Source organism: Haliaeetus leucocephalus, unplaced genomic scaffold (assembly GCF_000737465.1).
Source record: "Haliaeetus leucocephalus isolate CR32 unplaced genomic scaffold, Haliaeetus_leucocephalus-4.0 Scaffold450, whole genome shotgun sequence".
Classification (NCBI taxonomy): Eukaryota; Metazoa; Chordata; class Aves; order Accipitriformes; family Accipitridae; genus Haliaeetus; species Haliaeetus leucocephalus.
The window spans coordinates 7,780,985-7,805,270 of NW_010972886.1; the positions used below are offsets into that span (position 1 = coordinate 7,780,985).

The window sequence follows — 24,286 nt, forward strand, 5'->3', positions numbered from 1 at the left end:
CGCGGGTGCTGCCGCGGGAGGGGGCGGTGCGGCGCGGCGTGTGTGTGAAACCGGCCGCCTTCGGCGCGGGGCTGAGGCTGTACCGGGCGCTTCTGGTACAGGCCTGGCGCCGGGACGAGGCCGCGAGGGCAGCCCGGCCCTGCCACGGCCGGGAGGGAGAGAGGGAAGGGCAGCCCGGCCCGGCGTAGCCTTTGTCCGCGTCCCTTCCCGCCCATCGCATGGCGAGCAGCCGGCCGGCGGTCGGGCGCTCCCTTCGCGTCTCCTCGGCAGCGGGGGCCCCTCGGGCCGGTGCGCTGTGAGGGGCGGGCGGCGACCCTCGGTTCGTAGGCTCGTGGGAGGAAGTACCGCTCCTGGAGAAGCTCCCGAGGAGAGCTGCTGTCCAAAATACAGCTGTGTTTTGGGAAGAGCATCGCCACTCGGGGAGCAAGCTGTTTTAAATAGCAAGCAGAGCTCGCTTTACGTGTGAGAGAGGGGGAGGTGTTTTTCGTCCGGAGCGGCTGTTTTTTGCTCTCCTGGGAGAGAGCGGAGCGCGGGCGGCCTCCCGGCCCGACGGGCGCGGGTGTCCGCTGCCGCCTGCTGGTGAGGTCCCCGGCTGCTGGGCAGGATTCATGAACTTGGTCGGCGGTGGTTTGGGGCGCTCCTGTACGGAGAAAAATTAACTGAATGCAGTCGGGTAGCCTTGGCTGGATGATTTTTCACGCCCAAACCCCCGTATTTAGCAGTGAGCTTTTTATGTTGTCTTTTTCCCTTTCTAAAGTGTCCTTTTTTTTTACATACAAGTAAAGCTGCAATACGTTTGCTTGCTGTGCATTCCCTATCGCCACACGTTATTTTTACTGCATGCTATTTGTATTGCTGAAGATCATCAATCTGTTTTTCAAAACAGCATCTTCTAAATTACTGTTCTCTAAAGAATGCTCTGGATTACCTTCTGTTAGTCCATAAGATGAAAAAAAAGTCAGAAATTTTAAAAGGAATTGACTTTGCTTGTGTTGTCCCTCAAACGGGGTTCGTTTACCTGGTGTGCAAGCCAATAACGCACAGAGTTGAGGTATTTTCAAATTAATCTCATTGATGCGCATGAATGGGTGCCTGTCTCCAGACAGCACACCTTTGTCTCAACAATTCCCACATTTGTATATTTAAGTGATATATATTCATTATTATTTCCCTAAACGAATGGTTCTTTCTTCTTTGCCTCTCATGTAAATTAGCGCGCAGACTCTATCTTCTTCCTTCATTGTCGTCTTTTGAGTAGGTTGTATCGTTTGAGTAGGTTGTCAATGAGTCGGTGGTTGCCATTTCCCCCTGTAGGAATTACCTTTTACCTACTTCTTCCCTAACCTTGGTAGTTCCAAGCGGTTCTTCAAGGTTTATTGACCGGACCACAATCCATTACCTTCTCTGACATAAGCATTCTACCTATCTACAAAGCTCCATTGTCTAGCAGTTTATTTCTAAACCTTAAATCATGTTTCGTTATTGTTTCCCTATTTTAAATATTAAGTGATGGGGGCTGTACACAGGACTTCATCAATTCCCTGGTTGTTTCAATCATATTATACATATTAATTGATAACACTTGCTTTTATCCGTGTTCTTATTTGTTACAAGGTCAAAACTAAGTGTGCATGTGCTTTTTAAAAGAAAAATTACTGTCAAATGTCCTCTCTCTCTCTTTTTTTTTCTCTCTATTGCTGCTTCAGTATCAGGAGTCAGTATGTTAGTGCAAACATGCACGTTAGCCCAGCAGATGAATGGTTAACTGCTGCTTTAAATGACCAAATCATTAAGTGCAGTGTCACCAGATTCAGCAGAGAACACAGCTTAGTCTCTCATAATTATGCTGTGCCCACAGCGCTGTTAGCAGTAGCCTCCCTCTTTGTGGGTCAGGTAAGGAACTGCATGTGTGAAACATACCGCTTCAGTTAGATATTTCTTTATTGTTACTCATGCCTGAAGACAACCACCTTGGTGGGCAGAGCAGTCAGATCTGCCACGTGTTCTGCAAGATGCAGTGCGCCAGTTGGGACGTATGTTATTGCCAAAATGGGGGGTCTTGCCCCTTTCACCCCATCCACTGCCACTTCTTACCTTTTGACAGCTACAGTGCTTTCTGGAGTGCTCTGTGAACTAAGAGTTTTCTGTTGGATTACTGAATAACTCAAAGGGAGGAAGAAAAAGAGAATTACTGCAAAGTTCCTGAGTTTAAATTGTCTCATGACGAAGATCTGATGAGCATCAGAGATGATTAAAGAAGACGGTTGGGACTACATAGCCGGGGGTGAAGGGGAGCAGGAAGTGGGAAGCAAGATGTGCTCTTTCTTCAGTAGCAAGCTGTTTTGCTGGCATATTGAAGTAAGCTGAAATCAATGGCTGTTGATATACTGAGCAGTGAACTAGAGTTTCTCAGAATTGGACACACTGCCTGTTCTCTGCTCTGTCTTGTGAGGTGATGGTGACCTGCATTACCAGACCTCAAGAATCAAAGCCCAGTGAGGATCAGAGTCCGAATCCGTGGCTGAAAGCAGGAAGTTTTGAGTTCTACCTGACAGTATCACTGAAAAAAAAGATGGCTTTCTGTGGTATCACATTCTTTTAGAAAAAGAAACTAATACTCCCTATATTCTTCCCCCTCCCTGTGTATTCTGGCTGATATTTGAACTCTTTGCTGTAGATTCCTGTTCAATTCTTGATTTGCTTTTCAGGTTTATTTTAAAAATTAGCTTCCTCTCTAAATCTGCCTAAGCCAAATTTTACTGTGGTATCCATTCTCCCCTGTTCTGATAGTAATTTTTCAGACCCAATGGTTATATCCTTTTCTCCCCCCCCCCCCCCCCCCCGTTTTTCTTGGTGCTATTTTCTGAGGTGCTTTTGACTTACCTTGCAAGAAACACAAGTAGTATTTTTCTAGTTATTTCAATGCAGTACTGCAGTACAGTAACTTCAGATAAACGATAACTTCATATGACTAATCTCCAAACTCTATATAGGCTTTGTTTTTCTGTTTGCAGAAATGGGTAGCTCTTTCACCATCACTGAATTGTGGCAGCTGCTCAGCCAACATGATGTGTCTGAGACCAGAAGAAAAGACAGCGCCACATCCAGAGGAAATGGCTAGAGAAACTTAGGTAGCCAAATGTAGTTGACAGATTTGGAATTTCATGAGCATGCTGGCACTCATTTTCTGCTTTCATGAAGGGTCCATTGTTTCTTTAATGATCACATTTCATATGATGCCCTGAAATGGAATGAAAGCTGAATCATAAAGATTGGTTCTTGCAGGACTTAAGACTCTGGTTTTGTCTGTGGTTTTTTTTTTTTTTTCTTTCCCTCTCAAATACAGCTGTTACTCAAGCGCTGCTGGGATGTCATATTCTGGACATAATGTTAATTCAGGCCCCAGAAAACACAGATGATTAAAATTATTGGATATTTACCCATTGTTGTAATGTAGGCATATAGCTTAGGAGAATGGTAATATTTTGGTGAGAGGATATCACGTTCCCCATGTGCTGCTTTAAGAACCAAAGCTGGTAACAGCTGTGGTCTTTGAAGTCATGCCTTCCAATGTAAATTAGCATCTCGCTGTTATCAGGTGTGTCTCATGGTCTTCATGGCCACCACTCATCTAATCTCCTTATGGACAAAATTCCTGGTAAATAACCAAAGTTTATGCAGTTCAGCACACTTTAAAGTTGAAGTTTTGAGCTAAGCAATACACAAACTACTTCGTACAGACACAACTTCATGTTGAGTATGCATGGATCTTGGGGTGCTTATTTCTAGTGGGTGACTTAAAGGAAGTAACACCTAAGTCCTGTGGATACTTTCAGGATCTCGGTTCTAGAGCATTTGAAAAAATCCCTCGGCTTTCTGGTCATTCTGAGGGCCCTCTCTCTTTCACACTTCCCAATATGGGGGGAAAGGTTGATATTAGGGTTGTGCTTTGGAAGTAGGGAGGCTTAAACTTACTTTCCTCTTCCTCCATCTACCTAGTGGGAAAACCCATTGTCCTGGCTATTATTTGTGATACCTCCTTTTCAGTTCTCACAGCTAGCCTACAGTTCTCTGCCTCTTGCATAAAGTGACTCGTCTGAAGCCATCACGCAGTGATATGGTGTGAGCTGTTTCTTTTTGTTTGAACTATGTGGCAGGGGGAAGGGAAAGTCAGCTTGACCCTACAAGTTGCTTACCTAAATCTTCAAGCAGCTGAGAACTGCCAAACACATAATTGCATGCTTCAGAGAGTTGCCTGGAACACTTTTAGTAACTGAATTAAATATGGGAGGTTTTTTGCATTATATTGTATTTACTGATAACAGAAAACTTCAAAAGTGTTTCTCTGTGCTTATAACATCTTAAGTCTTTGGACACGCATCTTGGATGCTGGTGTCTCCCCAGCACCTGAAGGAGCCAGCTCCGCTTGAAGATCTGTGTTGTCCCTTCATTGTCAATTGTCACATGAATTTCTGAGCAGATTTCTTCCAGTCTTGATATTTAATTCATTGTGAAAAATCTGCATGATTAAAATGTTAACAGCAATGCTTGTGTTATCTTTTTGTGGTTTTATTTTTTGCTTCCTCCTCTGGGTGCTGGAGGAAGGGGAGAAAACAGCAGAATAGCAACAGAAAGTCAGAGTACTTGTTGTGCAGCCATTTCCCTTGAGTGCAGTGATCTGCATCTGAAGTTCAGAAGAAGACAGGTAACTTTTATGTCTCCATTGATGATAATACCTAATTGCACCAAATACATTATTTTGGGAGGTGGCCATACTGTTTATTTTCAAATAGCTCATTTAGAAGCCCAGGTCATTTGTATGGCCAATATGGAAAATAATAGATGTCTTCTGTTGACTTTATATGGAATGTAAGCACCTGAATTGGATGGGATGAATAATGCCTCGTTTCTGTCTCTTGAGGATTTTATTTCTCTGACACCCATCTTCTTGTTGGTTAGAAGCAGAGAGATTCATTGCCCTTGTGACTTAATTGCTGTAGTACTTCATGTCTTCTAAGTAGTAATCATAGGTCTGTACCATAAATCAACCACCTGCTTGTATTAGAGCTGAGTACAAATAAGGTAAAGGACTTTCCTGTACCCTCCTCCATTCTACCTGTGTGAAGCATGGCACCAGTGAAAAGTATGGAGATAAGGGCCACAAAAGTATCATATTTACTGCAGCAATAAGTATTTAAATGTTTCTTTTCGTCTGGTTGTGTATAGAGTAGTCCTGGTTTTGTATTTATGAAAGATGTCATTACTTCTTAGAGCTGTTTCCTTTCCTGCCCATAGATCCACTGAATGTGCATGAATCATCTGACCTCTTTCTAATTTATTTTGTAGAGAAGTTATGTTACTTTATTAAGTTTACTTTTGTTTAAAGTCTCATTTCTTGTGTGGAATATCCTGGAAGGTAGAACAAAGTCCTAGGAAGGCTGGCCCTGGAGAACTGTACCATTTCAGTGTTGTTCTGTCAATTGTTTTTTACCTTCTGCCTTCATACTTCCCAGCCTCCTATCCCATCAGGATGCAAAACATTGAGAAACTGGGGGAGATGAGCTTTTGCAAATTATCGCTCCCAGCTTTTTTTGTTTTCAAATACTTCTTCATCCTGATTAAAATACTAAATTTTGTCTCCTCCTTACATAAGTGTAATTTACTGTATTAGTTCCACTGGTAATAGTTACTTTATATCTGGAAGTAATTCCACTGTTTTCCTTGTGGTGGCAGTAGGCTACTGGATTTATTGAACGGGATCATTTGCTGCTGTGTTGGAAGCGTCCTGGTTCGCTCTTCTGCTTCAGAATGAACTGTACCTTGGCTAAATGACAATAAAAATTTCGGCATGAGGAGCCTAAATATTTTATTATATTTGCTTTATAAGTATTTATTTTCACAAATACTAAGGGTGTCAACATCTGTAATAAATATACTGGTATGTCATTGGTAAAATGTTAATCATAGTCTATGTTAGTAATACGTGAGAAGCAAGAGCTTGATATCCAACATATCAATCCAAACTCTATGTGTACCCTTTACAACATTCACTAGCCCTTTTCCATCGGTGGTTTTCATTAGGAATCATGCTGATATTTCTACCAGATTTTTCTGATGACTGATGTTTAATTTCACTGTTTTTCAGCCAAGAGGCTGATGGCACCATTGTTATTTGGCTCTGCTGTGCCACTGGCACACATGGTGTATGTAAGTCCTGTCTTGAAGCTATTTCTATATTGTGAAATGCCCAGCTATTTCCAATTATTACTTTTGTTTGTGCCTTCGGAGGAAATCTGTTGAATAAGAAACCTTTTGATCAAAATCTGATCTAAAGGCTTGTGGTGGAAAACTCAGTGCCACTAGTGGATAAAATTGCTTGGTGTGTAAAATGCTCTGGAGCTGCACAAGCAAACTGCAGGTGCTTTGGAGGCTGCTTAGTGCCGTTATCATGTGCTGTCCCTAAAGTCTGTCACTGCCCCGCTAGGGACTGCAGTCCTTTGCCTATGAAGTTGCTGCTGTTACCTAGAGAGGACGTGCCAAAGCATTACTCCCCCTGCTTGAGAAGCAAAAGACTATTTGATCTTCATAAAAGGGGTCTGCCCTTAGGTGAAAAGTCAGAGCAGAAAGGCGGTTGTAGGGTTCACTCAGTTGTGGAGGATAAAGGCCTTTGCATCTTCTTCAGCAGGATTTCTGCTGATAGCCGCTGGTGTGAAATAAACGACTTCTTGCATTTTCTAATAAGGGAAGAGAGTTGCCATTCTTCCCTCTCCACAGATGCCTTGTGATTCCTTAGGTACGCGGGCTGAGTTGTGAACTCTTCAGTGCTTTGCAGTTGTCCAAGCTTCTGCAGGGCTGAGAGGCAGAACAGCCTCAGTCTGAAGACGGGTAAAATCATTTGGGAAAGAGTTAACAGGAGAGAGACTGCTTGCTTTCTGCCATTTAGAATTGCAATTGTGCCTGCATCTTTTACTAACCATTTACTAACTAAAAAGATAAGTAAGCATGCTCATTCTTCTCAATTCAGGTTAAAAGGAAACAAGTTGCATGTAAAGTAGTATCAACAAGTACTGTGTCCATATGAGGTGCTTTCTACCCAAATAAAGCGTCCTTCGTAGTGCTATACCTTTCACTCCAGTGAATGACTCTACTAATTATGAATAATGGCATTTGTTATTGGGCTAGGCAAAAATACACTAACAATAACTTTGCACAGAATTTTGGGAGAGAGGGAATGTCTACAGTGTTACAATTGGACATACATGAGAAAATTATTACCCCGATGTTTGCCTGGAACAACTAAATAACAATCCTAGTTTTTTGTTTTTTTAATTTAGCAAAACACCACTATTATATAGCTCACTAATCTGAACACAGCTCAGCTGCCACCTCTGCAGTGTCTGGTGTTGCAGCACCCGTTTTCTCTTCTCAGTATATGAACCTACAGTTATTGCTTCTTTTTTTGCCCTGTTTCAGCATTGTCTTAGGAGGGTAGAATATTGAATGTTTACTGGAACTAGCACCTGCTGTGTTGTGGTGATGAAAATGTTCATGGATAGTGCCCCAAAGCATTATTAGTTCTTCCAATGTAAATTATTTTAGATTTTAGATTTTAGGTATGTGCTTATGCAGTCAGTTCAAATAAGGACTGGTGCGGCTGGCAGCTGTAGGAATAACACAAAGTAGAGGGGGGAAAATTCTTCAAAAGAATGAACTGGAGAGGAAGGTTGGCTGCAGGATGTTACATAGTTGAAGAACATTGACAGGAGCGGTAAGATCAGTGCTTTGCTGCCTAGAGCAGCAATTTATTGCTTCTGTGTGTCAGCTAGAAAGAACAATGTACCTGCATCATTCTGGATTTTTTTAATACTCCTTTTTTTGTGATTTCTCCAGTTGCAAAACTTGGTGTTTATGTTGTTAAAGACTTTCATATTTGCAATACTGTTTTCGTTGCTGTTGTAATTACTGAAGAGATGTGTAGAAGGCGATGCTATGGCTGGTAGCTGCGTGATGGTATTCTGCACTGTGAGCAGACCTATATGAATTGGGCTGTCATTTAAACAATATGGGGTGTGAGCAAGGAATCCGCACCTCCACATTACAAACCTCATAGTCTTCCTAGTACTGTGCAAGTACAAGTGCAAATCCTGAAGGCAGGCAGAAACAGGAGGACTCCCACTGTTATAATGTTGTTCATTTAATTAGTAACATTTTCTGTAACTCAAGCATGAGACGGAGGTGAAAGGTCATTACCTAACGAGGCCAATCCAGGACTCATTTCATTTGAGATTGTAAAGTGCCCATATCCTATAACTGTGCCACTTCAGTGAAAATGGCTTACCTTATGTTTAATGGTTTACTTGATCTTTTGTGTCATATTATTTTTTTATGTTCTTATCTACAGAAAAGCAGTAAATTAAAAGAAGTCGGCAGACGGGCATCACTGATGTATATATAATAGGTGTGGTAAACTCTGTATTGCCCAAATGAGAAGCAAGTGTGTCTCTGTTTTTCCTCAATTACAGTGTTGATTATATCTGTGCAAGTAGAGATCTAGTTGCTTTGTCCCAGTTGCGGAGGTGGGGGCTGCCCTATCTGTTCTGTCTAGAGCAGGCAGGTCAATGCCAGCTCTTCATGTTTATGACGACTCTGCATTACCTCTTAGTTTTAAAAGGCCCTACTGAAAATCTGCTAATTGTCTGTTAATGGACTTCCAGAACAGCGTGCTGCTGAGAAAGTTGGATTCCCTGGTGGTTGCAATGCTTTGTATCCTGTTGCTTTCCCTTTTTGTGTCCAAATGTATGGTTCAGTTTGTTGCATTTGTAGAACTTCTGCCAGTAAGTAGTATTTTCATCATTAATAACACCAGCAAGTTTTGGATGCACTCTTTATTTCTCAAAAAAACCCCCCACACATGTATGATTAGGGTAAGTTACATGTATATATGTGTGTGTGTGTGATTAGCGTATTTTGTGTCTATGTGTGTGTGTGTATGCACACACATGCACAGAAAGGCAAGTATATTGATTATGCTGAAATTCATTAGTCCAATCTGATGCCTGCAGTGTCTCTCTTGACCATAACGAGAGTCTGCTCTGATTGAAGACTATGGAGTTGCATCTTGCCCTTGAAGTTCATTACTACAAATTGAACACTTCTACTATACTTAATTAGTATTCATCAAACACATGCTGTATGGAGTATATTTGAAAAGGGAAAAAAGACTCCCTTAGGCTTCATGTGTAGTTTCATGCCTTTATTTCAGTGTCACTAATACTCCATTCCCTATTCCCCAAAGTGTGGGGGTAAATGCTCAAGAGGGTCATGCAGTTCACTGCCATCATCTCAGCACTGGTGATTTTCTGGACTAGTATGAGTTGTCTTTACTCTTTAAATGTGGCCTATGAAAAGGGGAGGACTTAAGTTGTCTCTTCAATTTGATGCATAAAGAAGAATTAAAAGGAAAGGAAAGGCCGTACACTGAAATTATGTTCTTTATTATATGATACTTTTAAAATTGTGTCTGTTACAACTGGTGTGAAGGAAGATTAGTGCTTGCTTGCTCGCTCCAGGAGAGTACTGATGTTGGCAATGGAGTAAAAATTCTTTTTCCAACCTTGCTTACCTCATGTGAGGCTGCCGCACAGCTGAGCAGATAATACACTTCTTTCTTAATACACGTTTTTTTCATTGCAAGTAAAGATTAATCTTACTAGGAAAAAAACCTAGTCAATGGATCCTTTACATTGGGGTGAGCATAATCTCCTCTGCTAATGTATACATCCTCATTTCACAGAAAGTTCAGAACAAGAAGAGAGCAATGGAAGGAGCTGTTAATGCATTGAATAACCAACACACTACCAAAGATGCAGAGCTGTGGCATTCACTTGCGCCACTGAAGTTCACAGCTCACCTATGAAAAGCAAATTTGGATGACACTTACAAGTTAGCCTTTTTACAAGCTGAATATCTGGAGTTTTCCATTCCCAGTAATGCTTAGCAGCTACAGTCTTGGTATGACGTACATTAGTTTTTGTAGCAACTGGATGCAGTATATCCAACAACTTCTTAAAAAAAGAAAAAAAAAAAGAAAAAGCTGACAATACCAAAAACTTAGAGTGGTGAAAATGCTGTGTGGCTAGAATTATTCCATTTTGCAGCTTGTCCTCTCTGGATTTCTTCCAGTCTGGTGACCAAGTATGATGGAGCCTTGAACTCTTCAACATATTTGGATGACATTGATTTTTGCAAGACTTAAATTAAATTTAAAAAAAAAGCATTAGTGGCACAAAATATCAGGTGCTACAATTGTTGCATTAAGTCTTTTGTTCATTGATGTTTTAGTCCTGCCCATGGGGCAGAAGTTGTCAGGTAAAAACCTCTGGCAACTTGAGCCACGATCTGAATGGCCGGTCTGGTTCCCTGTAAGTCTCCCTGGGCAGGAAGGATTCACTGCGGCTTACTGAGAGGCCTCCAGGTTTGTCCCTAGCGGATGACTGGCTTTAGAACAAGATGAAGTGAGTGATGTTTTTTAAAGGCAGAGCCTAAAATATCTTAATTTTTAATTTTGTGTTTATCATTATAAATATAATGACATGGTTTTACACAGTAACTTAAAAAAACTAAAAAAATATTAATATATGGAGTAAGTCAGAACTGACTGAAACATGGATGGCCTCCATTGTGAAGGATTAGGAGTTCATTATTGGGAAAACCAAAATGGTTTCTTCTTTTGGGGCATTTTTAATGTATTCTGAACACCTGAAGCTTAGGCACAGTAGGTTTTCCATAATTGTGTTCCATTGTATATAGTAGTCATATACAAGGAAACTAAATCTTACAAATCATACAAGGAAACCAAACCATCCTACACTTCTTTTAGCCACCCAGTGATTTAAAATTGCACTGTTTGAACAAAGCAAGTGGGATTTACCTTTCACTTTGCTTACAGTGCACAAGCACCTGTTTATAGCTGATAGCCCAAGATCTAATTCAGAGTACTCAATCTCTGATAAAGTTGGTAGTTTTATAGTTGTATAGCAAGCCTGTGACTACTCCTTCCTTCACAGCTCCCTGTGGAGTTTGGTTTCTTGTTTATCTGCTCTCCTCGAGGACTGTGTGTTTCACTTCTAAAGGTGACAGTGATCTTGGAATACGTTTTTTTATCTCTCTAATTCTTTGCATCTTCTATATTTACCTCTTAACAATGCTTCTGTGTGTGTGATTCTACAGAGGTAAAAATAGATTACAAGGCAATCTCACTGAAAGAAGACATAAAATATACTGTGCAGAGCAGATGTGAAATAATAGCCAACTTGTCCAAACAATTTTTAGACCTAAGTGTTTTTCCTCATTATTTTTAAATTTTTTTTGTAATTATCTCATTTTGCGTATGTTAATGTATTTCTGAAAGCATGTTTTTCATATCTGTCCCTCTTCCCTAACAATAAAAAGTGGCAATGCAAATATAGTTTGAGTGAAATTCTGTGTTTTTTCCAAATAAGGTTAGATTTTTTTTCTGGTTGAGATGTTTTGGGATCTCTGCCAAAAGATTCTTACCTCAGCTTGGTGGGTAGTTTTTTTCTTTCTTTGCAGTCTTTATAAACCAAGATGCCAGGATTATGAAACATGTTCTGAAGATATACGCAGACACTGAAGTAGTATCTGTGTAAAAGGCAAGTAAGCAACAGGCATTTTTACTCCTTGTCTGACATTTACACATGGCTTTGTTGTCTCTCTCCAGACTGGCGTATCAGATGTGCTGTTCTCTTATACTCTTTTTGCCATTTCTGGTTCAAGAGTAGTTTATATTCTGTTCTAACAAGCTGTTTGTATAAGTACCCTTTAGTTTTCCGTGGTCAAATACAGCACAAATATTTTATACATTTGAATTAGTTGTGATTTCTTTTGCTTTTTTTGTTAAAGTCAATGTTTACCTTTTTTGAAGTGAACAAAATGTTTGTAACTCCCTTTTTCTGTGGAAGAAATGGCACATTTAGGCAGTGTGCTATTATTTTAGTAGATGATCAGATATTCATATGGTACTCACGCATACATGTTTACAAAATATGTATGCATGTATGCAGAGATAAGAAGAGAGGTCAGAAAGAAATGCCCTTCTAACACCATTCAGTGACACACTTAGCTTTTATACATTGCCTAGGATGAAGATGATGAGCTGTGGTTCTGAAGTTGGTTGGGGTCTTGCAGTACGGCCCCATGGTTTGCTTTCCAATGTTAACAGGTGAGATGCGCGGGTCACCTGAGCTGTGCTTTACCAATGGGTCCTCAAGAGGCTAGAGGTTGTTATGCTGCGCTTCAGACCTCTTGAGACCTCTAAGATGGTCCTCTCTTGAGGACTCTAAGGAGCCCAAAGGCACAAGCAGCTGATGCAACTTTGCAGAAGGACTCTTCGCCCATCAGTTACTGGATATGCCTCCTTGTACGCGAGTACCCTTGTATGTGCCTCTGTTTTGTGTCCATTGTATAAAGTCTCCTGAACGATGAAAAGAGAGGGATCTGGCTCTAGCTTGTTGTGAACCAGGTTAGGAGAGTGTCAGTTCCTTGCTTGGCAGGGGGAGTGCTTTTGTTCACAGGATTCATTTTCTGACATGTCAGTTTATGACATGTCAGGAAATCTATAAAAAGTCTCATAATGAAAAGAAAGCACTAGAGAAATTTTCTAGTGTGCGTGGACAAATGGTAGGGAGTTTATTGAATATGAGTAGCCCCCAATTTGACTAAAAGCCAAAGAAAAGCCATGGGGAAAAATTAATTCAATTGTTTTTGAGGGCTTGGGCTGCAGTGTATTGGAGCATTTGAGTGCTGAAGTTTTTAGCTGTTAAGGCCTGCAGTGGTGAAATCTAAAGCCAGATTTTTTTCGGCACATTACTGTTTTCACTGGTAGTGTGTGTCTGCAAGCTCTGCAAACCACTGTCGTGCATGTGCAGCTCTCGAGAGCAATGCACGTTGTGTGTGGAGGCACAGGAGTGTGGACTTGTTCCTACAAGCTCTCTGGAAAACCTGATTACTTGGCCAGCTCTACTGATAGATGACGATCAGGAGCCCAACCTGATAGAAATAGAGAACCCCCTCTGGGGTAATTAAAGCAGTCATTAATATTTGATGTGATTCTATTGGATGGTACTTTCAGATTGGTGTATTTTGGCTGTTTCAGTAAGTCTTTAGCCTTTTTCTCCCAAAAGCCATTTATTAGATTTAGTTCTAAGAGCATTTTTGGTACAGCAGATAGTACTTAAATCTTTAGGGGAAAGTGAGGGATGGTTTCTTCTGAGCTCCCTGGTTTGGGCTTTGCTCCCAATCAAGTGTTGCTTTCCAGCACCAGGTTTGGAGCGGGGACCTTTAGTTTAGATCAGTTGTGATTCCTACAGTGAAGAGTTTGACCTGCTGCTCCTTTCTCCTCAAAGGCTCAGCTGTTAACAACTGCCATGGCTGCTACTGGTTTTGGGAACGTGTTTTATGTTTCACTGAGCCAACAGGAGGGAAAACCATTTTATCCATGCCAAAAGAAAGACCTGCTAGCTGGTATGCTGAGAGTGGAAGCTTACCTCTCGCCTGTCAAACCTGTCAATGTGTAACATGAGTTGTCAAAATAAGTGATGAATGACCAGATAGTAAAGCACTCTTGCTTGCTTCCCTTGAAACTGTGTAGTCTGTAAACTTGTCTCCTTTACTTGCTGATCTCTTTGCTGCTGTGAAATGTGTCTGCAGGGTTATGGGCTAAGGCAGTGATGCGCTGTGGTGTGAGCCTGGTCTAGGAGTGCAGAAACCCTTCTCCTTCCAGGTAGGAAAATGTAACTCCAGCTATTGCCCAGAATAGTGCAGGTAATAAATATACAATAGTGCCATGAAAGGAAGGAAAGCAGAGCCTGGGGTCAGAATTTGGCTCCAAATCAGAGTATATGGCAAGACTTCATACAGTTGAGGGGTGTGATTCATATATTTCATGTTATTCAGTGCTGAAGCATCTATGCTTTGCTATAAAGGAAGCTGATGTCCAAATGTAAACCAAGGGGGAGATTAGCTGAGTTAACCATTAACTTTTAAGCTGCAAACAATCAAGATACACTGAGTAAAAGTGAAAGTTAATTCACGATGCTAATTCTGTTTTCTGTGCTTTGTTCATAGTAAAGCAAGTTTGTGCTTTGCCTGATTCACCGACAGGGTGGCTGCCTGCAGAGTGCCACAGCAAGCTCTGCTAATGTCTGCACCATTACTGCACTCGGGGTAGGGCTACTTTTTTTTTTTTTTTTCCCATGTGCATTCAAAATATGAGCTGTTCCAACTTCTATTTTTAACTCTTCTAAGTGAAACAAGATTAAGCATGAAGCCATAGTCCATGGCAGCAAGTAATTTTCCCAGAATGATTGTAGACACCTGATAAACACAGTTGTCTCTTATTGTAAGAGAACAGAGGAGCAGGAAAAAAGGCTAACCACGTGGTCTCTTAAGAGAACGACAGGTCATGTCACCAATTCTGGGACTGTCACTGTGTGTGTCTGTCTCTCTTTTCCTGCTTTTACTCCCTCCCTTGAATTTTTTTGTATTTGCCATCTGGTATTTATTCTGTCCTATCTGCCTTTCTCTCTGCCTTTTATTTTTCTCTCTGTCTTCAGCAATGCTGCATTAAATGGCTTCCATCTGTTGAGAGTTCTTATTTCTGAATCCAGCTCCTTCAGGAGGACTGAAGAAAAATCCATTTTAGACTGAATAATGTAACCTGCAAAGATTTATACATTCTCCAAGAAAACAACTTGCTTCCCATAGTTCAGGGAGCACATGTGTATGCACATTTGTTTTGAAAAAAGTTGAACCCGTCAAACTTGCCTGTAACATGGCTGCATGTTCAGAACTACTGGAAATGTGACATTTCTTTGCCTCCACCCCAAGTGGCAAAGTGCTTCCTAAACCATAGCAAAGAATTTTACTCAAGGGGGGAGAAAATTGATAGCAAAGCTTGGAATTTTTTTGCTGTAATTCAGTTCAGTACAGGCCAGGATGGACAACTTATATTTGTGTTTTTAATTTTAATATGTTTATATTTTTAATCCTCCTATTTGACCCTTGTAGTTGCAAGTATATCTGCTATTAATAGAACATTTCCTTATTTTTTTGGTTCCCTGTTTCATCTCCCTCTAGCCTGTCCAACGCCTGTCTGTGCTCTGAGAAGCGCGTTCCATTGCCTTTTTTCTTGTACATCTCTTCCACTTTCTATTTTAAATAATTTAAGTAGTTTGGGAACTATTATTCAGGAAGGGGATGGTAGTGCTTTTTTTATGTTTATTGCTTTAAAATCCAAGCTTTTGGTTTCTATTCGTAGTCTTGAGTATGCAGGCATTGTTTGGAGATCTAGCTATGACTAATGTTATTAGTGAGTGGGTTTGTCCTGTTGGTTTGGGTTTATTTATTTATTTATTTATTTTTGTTCTGTAAGTGGTATAAAGCCTAGGCAGAGTCTTTAAGTAGGTCCGGACAGAGTAATCCTGATGATTCTCAGCTTTCCTTCACATAAAGGTATTTTTTAGGATGAGGCTGGGGTGGGAGAGCCACTTTTTTGAGCTCAGCACAGCAGGTTTACAGGAAGTACGATCTGACCACAGGAGGAGCATGGCTCAGGTTGCGGTTCATCTGGTGGCTGCCTATTTTAATCAACCTTTCATCCTCCTTTGTCATCAAATGAGTCTTCATACCGCAGAAAAATGACACCTCGTACAAATAAATTTAGGAAGTGGTGTTTTATGGAATTATGAGTTCAAACTGCTCATTTCTAGCAGACGCACAGACTAATGTCAGAGGCAGTCTGGAGGAAAAAATGTTGTGGTCACTTCAGATGCTTTTAAAAACTAACGCTGAGATCTCTTTTGCGTTCAATTGTAAGCTAGGCCAAAAATAGCTGAATATCTACTCCCCTGTTATTGAACTTAGTGTTCAAATGAAAAAGTAATTTTAGCAGAGAACATTGGGTTTGGTGAGCTTGTATGCAAAAAAAATAAGATAGGGGTTTGGGGAGAAAACCTGGGAACCTTGGGGGAGAAAATGGAGGGAGTCAGTCAAGAAGCATGGAAGCAACCCATGAAGAAGAGTTTTATCCCATGTGTGCATTTGACAAGTCTGGGTGGAATCAAGCTTAATGAGATTAGAAGTGCAGGAAGGATGTAATTTTTGCCTGAAACTTCATCATGCACACAAATTTTTCCCATCTGCAGTAGCAGTTAAGTAATTTTTGTTGTTGTTGCTGTGTGTTGCGAGTCCTCCTGTCCAAGAAGAACACTTGATGAAAGTCAGAATAACTCAAACTTAAAAATACTTACAAGTCTACTGAATGTCCGTTGACCTGGTTAGTGTTTCCTTAGCAATGAATCAAAAGGCTCTACAGGTTGGAATAAGAAATAGTTGTTGCAGAAGATCTATTACACACTAGAAAAAAACTGAATTACAGGTTTTAAACAATATATATGTATTATTATCCTCTTAATGATTCGCAGTTAGCTCTTTTGTATCAGCAAGCAGTTTCATGTCACTTTTAACTGTGTATTACAGCTCAGTAAGAAGCAAACTAAAATAATATTGGGACATAGTATGGAACTTGACTAAAAGAATTTATGTGATCTCCCATAGATTACATGAAGACTTAAAGATTAGTTAAAATCTTTTTACTTTGATGTAGAAATACTAAATGTATTATTAAGATCACTTGTGATTTCTGACTTACAGATTTGTGGGGGGTGTAGAAGCCTTTAGCTTTGTTTTTTTTCCTGAAAGATGGATCACCTTTTTCAAATGCAGACAAGCAGGCTGTTACATCTAATTTTATCTTAATTCCAATTCTCAGGAGAGCTCTTGAACTCTAATAAACACTGTTTGTGAGGCACAACCTACCAGCTAGTTGAAAACCTCCACTGTCTCCAGAAATGTGGGAAAGTCTACTGGACTAATATCCAGGGAACATCTATGGGAACAGCTCATTTATTACAGGACTGGATATCTCAGCAGCCCTTGGGAGAGAGTCTGGTTAGTACATACTTACAAAGGAGGACCCAAAAACCACAGGATTGCAGAGATGTTCTCAAACTCCTCCTGTCCAAAGCTACTATTTGCAGAAGAACATGCTGAGCTAACTTTGACAAATAGCTTAGTGTCACTGGGACCCACGTGTGCCGTTACACCCAAAGATGATGAGGCCTGCTTCTGTTCCCCCCATCTCTCCCAGGGTTGCCTTTCTTTTTAGGTAAGGAGAAAGAAATTACACACACCAAAGTTGCAGGCAGCAGGCACCCCCTATTTGCCCCAGATCTAGTAAAGGTTTTCTTCGAAGGACGATAAGTAAAAGAAATGCATAGTATTCTGACGTTAACAAGAATGGACTTTGTGCGATAAAAGTGTTTTGGCTGAGCGGGGTCCTGTGGCATGTTCCTCCTGTCTGCGGCTGGTCCCCCCTCTCTGTGCATGTGTCCCAGGGGTCTGAGAAAGGGTTTTCAAGGTATTTCTAAGAGCATCCGAATTACAAGGGTTGTGATACAGGAATAGCCTCTCACCCCCACCTCCCAAAAACCTGAAGAGGCGAGTTCATTAGTACAGTACATGGCACTGAATTGTTTGTTTCTCTGAGCTTGTGATTTCTTTGTGCTACAGGCTGGCAGTAGCCTGCAATTGTGAGGGTCAGCTGGAGAAAATGCTTACACATGCTGGCATGGCCAGTTCTTGGAGCTCTTCTGTAATGGTTGACAAGTAATGTTTTATTTCTGGAACTGAAGTGTGTTTTTTCCTAGTGGGTTTTACCAGTTGTTGTTTCTCACTAGTATTGCATGCTTATCAGGCTTTATTTCTCAGAAGAGATAATGAATTTAAGTCTGTTTTCCTGTTCTGTGTACCAAGGCACATGTCTAATGGATCTAATTAAGCCAATACAAAACTCTCCAGATTATCAAATATCGTTCCATTAAGGAAATAGTATTTGAAGTCATATTTTTATTGTCTGAATTATATTTGAAGACATAGTGGGTATGTGTTGAAGCTGAATACAAGGAGAAGTCAGTATGACCAAAACTGTTTCTTGTTATTTAAAAGGATCTGCCCAGCCTCCGGAAAGAAAGGTGTAGCCAGTTGCTGGGGATAGGATTTGTGTGCCTGTAGTATGACATGCTGTCTATAAGCTGTGCTTCCTGGGGGCAGGGAAGTATATTTTGACAAATCTCAAAATACATAATGTGAGGAAATTTTTAATATCTAATGGTTTTCTCTTACAGACTTTAGTTTTGAAAATAGTTGGGTTTTTTTCTTAGTCACTTGAGTGAATAGTCATAGTAATGTAAATTAAATTACGCACTGGCATAGAACAGCTATGATTGTATATATTTTTAGAAAACTTTTCCGCTTTTTGTTAGTTGAAGATTTTTATGTTGAAAGAGTAAATAATTTGTGATTACCAATAAAAACTGGACTTGGGTCCAGTTACTTTTTTTCTTTGGTGTCATACTTTCAACAGAGTGCTTCTTGACATGCTGAAGAACTGTATACAGATGGGACAGTCTGTAAATAGAAAGGGGGCTGTGATAATATATTGCAAAAGTATGCTTATTGAGGACTGAAGTGATAAGGTGGGAAACAACTAAGGCAGAATCTCCATGTACGCACACTTAGCTCAGAATATAATGTCTATATAATATAATGATGTGTGTCACTGACAGTACAGTGACTCAAGGTACAGCAGTAGATCCTGCACTTTTTAAGGTCTGTCTGGACTAAGTAATTGGCATTAATAAGATGTATCCCTCTTGAACCAATACTGACAGTGATTCAGCTGTAGGAGCTGATGGATAAAACAGGTTTCAACACCTTTAAGTCCTGAGAAGTTTCCAGTTTTGATGCTAAAATATGTGTGTTGCTTATTCCAGCAGTGAAACCATCTTTATCACTGCTGTGGGAGCTGGACAATAGCAGGTCATTGTCCTGGTGGTGGTAAATGCTCATCCAAAGCTCCTAGGATGCTCCTAAAAGCATGAGGGCAGAGACCTATAATCAGATATATTTTACCTGTCTATAGTTGTAAGCACAGAAGAACCACTCACGTTTTAACTTTAATTTAATCCTTAGAAATATCAATAATGTGTATTCATTGTAATTTGATAGTCTATGTAATAAATGAACATTATTAAAAGTAATGGAAAGTACTGTTTGTAATGCTGTGCAGATATGTTAAATTACAACTTTTCCTCAAGCTTAAAAAAGTCCAAAATTTAACTGTGGTCATTCATATGAGCAGTGGAGTAGGACTACGCTTTTTTAAAGAATGAGTTGTGTAAGTGTTAGTACAATAAAGGAGATGGAAGATCAGCAAATACCTTAATTGTTCTTTCATTCTTTGTAACTTATATCCGGTTTCCTGTTCACAGTGAAATGTTTCCAAGTTAAGATGAAAAAGAATATGAAAATGAGTTGCTTTTCTTATGTGATTTGGAAACCTTTATAGCTAGTGGGTTTTGTTGAGGAATTTCAAAGAAAATATGTCTTCATTAATAACTTTGTGCAGCTATACTGAAGTATAACTCATTGATTGTTTGTACCCACTTCCAATTAATTTTTTTTTAAAGAAGTTTTTAAGTAGTAGTCGTATTTCCAAACTGAGAGAGATTCTAGTCTGAATGATGGACTATATTGGTATATTATTTAAAGCATGCATTATCTGATAAATATTCCACCAAAATACAGTCTGGTTGTTATCTTCTGGTTTCTTAGCTGTGTACAGTATAGTGACCCATATTGTGTACATGTGTGTACATGTGCACACATGTCTGTGTGAGAGAGATAAATGATTGCTAATTGTGATACACAAGTTTCCTTCCTCTGTTTTGTGTGATAGTATTTTGGTAGCAAACTATATCAGGGTCCTTATAGTACATGAATGGGCAGAGTTTTTAAATGTAGCTCATGCCGGATCTTAACTAATCATCAGTCTGTTGATGATCTTTGCCAAACAGGCAAGTTTAACTGTCCTGTATAAGCCCTAGTAATATTGTTTTGTCTTCCTCATGCTTAAAACTGCAAGGTTGGTCAAGCTTCCTCTTTTGGATACACTTCGAAGTCAGGTTTATATCATGTGTCAAGCACAGTAAGGAACTTTGTGCATGTGTTTTTTATCAGCTTAGCAAAGCACTGCCAGGAATGTTGCTGCATCTTGCAAAAAGAGTTGTTGTGAAGGGGGTGAGGTTTAAAAAAAATCTGAAGAATTACAAATGTGAAGTATTTGAAGGTTATAAAGTCAAGCCTAGAAAAGAGTTACCTGGTTATTTGATCCATTGAATCTGCATTAGGTTCATATTTAATGCAGATGAGATGTTTCTCCATGACACCTTTGCTTCATTCACTGCAGAGGACGCAGTTTATGTTCTTGGTTCTTGTGCAGGAATAAAACAGAAGGCAATTTTCTGCACAGCTGAACTGAGAAGAAAGTCTGCATCTCAACTTGATCTTTGTCTTGACATGGCTTACATAAAGTGCTGGGGTCTGAGGTTGTTGATTCACCTCTGTTCCTCCCCCTGTTCACATAAGCCAACACAAAAGGCGCACATAAGCAGTAGTTGGTGTTACACAACACGCAAACAGATCCCCACATAGATGTAGTGATATGAAAAATATTAAAACAGAAAATATTCCACACTGCTGTTAACACAGTCCTGTTTAAGTTGTGGATGTAGGAAGGGACTGTGAGTCTAAATAGCTTTTCTTCTGAAAATGAAAAGAAGTGCTTTTTTCACTTACAGCATAATTAGCTATTACAGGATAATTACCTCTTAATTATCTTCATGATAAAAGCAAGCAATATATACAGATACAGTGAATGCCCTATAGAAAAGGCAGAGCAGTGCACTATGAATCTCAAATTTTATAATAAATTGGCAGATGCTCCCAATAAGCTGGAACCCTGATGCAGCCAAGCAGTTACTTCTAGTGTGGATTGCCATTTCTTTTCTCCATCACGTAACAGATGGCATTGCGAGAGTGAGGGAAGGCAGTGCATCCCTTTAAAAAAAAATTTAAAAAATACCAATGCTTCTGGAGAAAGATCTTACACACTGGATGATAGAAGGCAGCTAGCCATAGTAGATCACAAGTTATTTGTTGGGGTTTTTTGGGGGGGAGGGTTGTTTCTGGTGTGCTTTTCTCTTGGAAAAGAACTCAAGGTGAGGAGGATGTTGTGGTGTATCTGCTGAAAGTTGAGAGCCTTGCAGTGTTGACTTTACTCCCTCCAAAGCAGCAAACTTGCTGCTGTTCTCCATCACCTGCGTGATGTGTGAGCTCTTTGTTTTGGGTTAGTTCTTACGGTGGCTTGTTGTTTTTTTACCTGCCATTTTATTTCAGGCTGCTCCTGATGTGCCTAAGATCCCTTTGACATCTGTCCGGTCTAGAGGAAGGCAGCAAAGCCGGCCGGTAGCTCACCCTGCTGACAGTTGCAGTTCATTGCCAATGAAGCAGTAGGTCTCATGTCCTCGGCAAGCTCACAGAGCACTAACCCCTTGTTTTTTAGATAAGCGATATCCAATTTTGCAGACAAGCAATGTGAAGCACACAGTGCGTATCCAGCCAAAAGCCACACAGTGTTACCCCCTTGGCTAACGAGAGTGAGATTATTTCCCTGAATGTGTAGAGTATAGCAGTAGGAATACCATGTCAAGGAAAATTAAGTCGAGGCAAATCCCAAGGACTGCAGTGCTGGCTGTGCTTCACCTTGCTGTGCTCCATGTTGGCACGTGCTTGGATGTGGCATGTTCATTTAACATAAGCTGCATCCATTTTGGGTGAGAATGAAGCAAAAGTGTCTGCTTGAAACTACCATGAGGAAACTTCGCTACAGTTTCCTCTTTCCATCTCCCATCCTCCCCCTCCCTTCGTGACCATATGTGGCAACCATTGCCAGTTCGGCAATACAAATTTAAGGCTGTAGGATTATCAGCTTTGGAAAAATAGGTGGAAAAACTGGACATATATTAAAAAAAGGGGTCGGGAAGAATAATTTCTGTTGTTGCGCAGGGAGGAGGAGTAAATGACCCCTTACACTCCTTTGCAAAACACAAACACAGTATTTAGCCTGACAGAGTCCACTGATGCTTTAGGAGAAGCTGCAGTTGCATTTTTAAGGATTGGTCCATGCACACAGACTCTCCCTCAGAAGACTCGCACTGTCGCTGCTGCAGCCAGCACACCACCATGGCCGCTTTACTGGTGCAGCACTTGGCAGTTTTGCTTCCTTGTCTGCGGTGTGGAGGTGGCAGATGAAGCTGTGGATGTTGCAGTGAGCTGGGATGTCTTTGCACTTGTTTCAGCCTTGGCCAGGGGCATGCCGTATTTGCCTCTGCTTTCCTGTTTAACAGAAAATCAGAACGGCAGTATCGTGCCTGACCCAGTGTTCCCAGCAGTCATGAGCTGGGTCTGCCTAGGGCATACTGGGGGAAGGGGCCAGGCAAACAGTGAGAAGCCTCCTTGTTATCCTGTACCAGTACTGCATTCCCAAAGGTGCTCCCGGTTTACTTATCACTGTTAATGAGCCATTACCCTCCAGCTGTCTGAGGCCAGGAATCTGGGATAAGTGGTAGGCACTTGCAAATGGCCTTTTAATGAAAGTTGTGAGGTTATTTCCATAACCCAGGTTTGTTTGCACTAGCCCTTTAAAATCTGATCTTTGTAAAACTCTAAAGAGTGACCTTTTGGTAGACTGTTAAAGAGTATTTTTGAATAAGCTTTTCCTTTTTACTTCTCTTATTTCCCCTACAGTCAATTGCTTCAGCAGACATGGATTTGAATCAGCTGGAGGCTTTTCTCACTGCCCAAACTAAAAAACAAGGTGGCATCACGTCGGATCAAGCTGCAGTCATTGCAAAATTTTGGAAGAACCACCGAATAAAGATCCATGAGAGCCTGATCAATCAAAGCCGTTGGGATAATGTCTTGAAAAACATGAACTGGCGAGTGGATCTGAAGTCACAGTCAAGACACATCGATCAGATAAACACTCCTGTTGCAATAGTTGAAATGGAACTGGGGAAAAATGGGCAGGTAAGCTTTCTTTTGCAAAATATGTAAATCTGTTTTAGCTACATATGTGCTGAGGGATTTTACCTATTGCCAAATTCACTGCATCCAAATCAAGTCAGTGTATTTTTCACCATTGGGCCCTTGATGTACCTGAATTTGTGGTTCGTCTTTGGACAGAAGGGTATGTTCTGGGTGGTGAATGCAATTTTTGTTTGTGTTATATCTTCATATATGTATTGACAGCTCTTCTTACGTTAAGCTTGGAAAATCTGAGGATGTAGAAATTAAACGTAAAATCAGCCATACTAGCAGTTATATTAAAATTATATTTGGTTCTATGCACTGCAAAGTCAATTGGTCTTTTTTTCCTTTTCTAATCAAATACTAAAATTAGGTAATATCTGCAAAGTAGAAGCTGAAAAAGAATAAAGTTCACAAATTATAAATGATCAAGCATCCTTTACATTTTAGGATAAATGAGGGGAAAGACTCCTCTATATTTTACATAACACCTATTTTCATGTTACAAGTACATCTTTATTACCAGGCATATTATGCAATCTGGTCTTATCTGCCTGAAAGAGATATATAGTTCTGTCAGTGCTGAACACTGCACTTCTTTTCAGTCTTTATAATTCATATGAATGTACAACTAAAGGCACAGCTTCCCATCCTCAATTTTTCTTCTTCTGACAGAAAATGTGTTTCAGTTTGGTATCTTTCCTCTGCAGTGTGGTAGAGAATCTTAAAATTCTTAGCAGTAGCTACTGCAGATCATACCGTGAGCTAGTTTTGGGGGTTTGATGTCAGTAGCTAACATTTAGTATGTTTCTTTGGACTTTGTAATATTTTAGTAGCTTATAGCAAAGAGCACCTGGATTAGATACACCTAAGGATACACACAGACATACACACACATATATACACACACACCCCCCTGGAGTATACCTATGCAGAATGCATGATTTAACTGAAACTGTGTGGCTATACCAAGGCCGGAATGAAAGTGCAAGTAGATTGAGATCCTACTGAGACAGTAGATATTGTTGAAGTTATTCTGTTAGTCCATGTTTCCTCTCAGTCTTCGAAAACTTAGCCTTCCTAAGTGCTGACCCTCTGCCTTCCACTCGTGTATCTCTACAGTGACTAAAACAAGAATGGTGTGTGGTTTTAGGTTTTTGCCCAGCCTCTAAAAAGTGGAGTTTTCTGTTCAGGATCTTGAGATTGGAAATAATTATGT

At 40.4% G+C, this 24,286-nt stretch overlaps 1 protein-coding gene across 1 annotated transcript in view; it reads left to right on the forward strand.

Annotated features, from left to right (window-relative positions):
- Nucleotides 1-24,286, forward strand: part of COMMD1 (copper metabolism (Murr1) domain containing 1) — an 80,785-nt gene that overhangs the window by 336 nt on the left and 56,163 nt on the right. Inside the window, exon 2 of the mRNA XM_010574729.1 lies at nt 22,786-23,067. Within this exon, the coding sequence (XP_010573031.1) occupies nt 22,786-23,067 (282 nt within the window). The remainder of the gene's footprint in view (nt 1-22,785; nt 23,068-24,286) is intronic.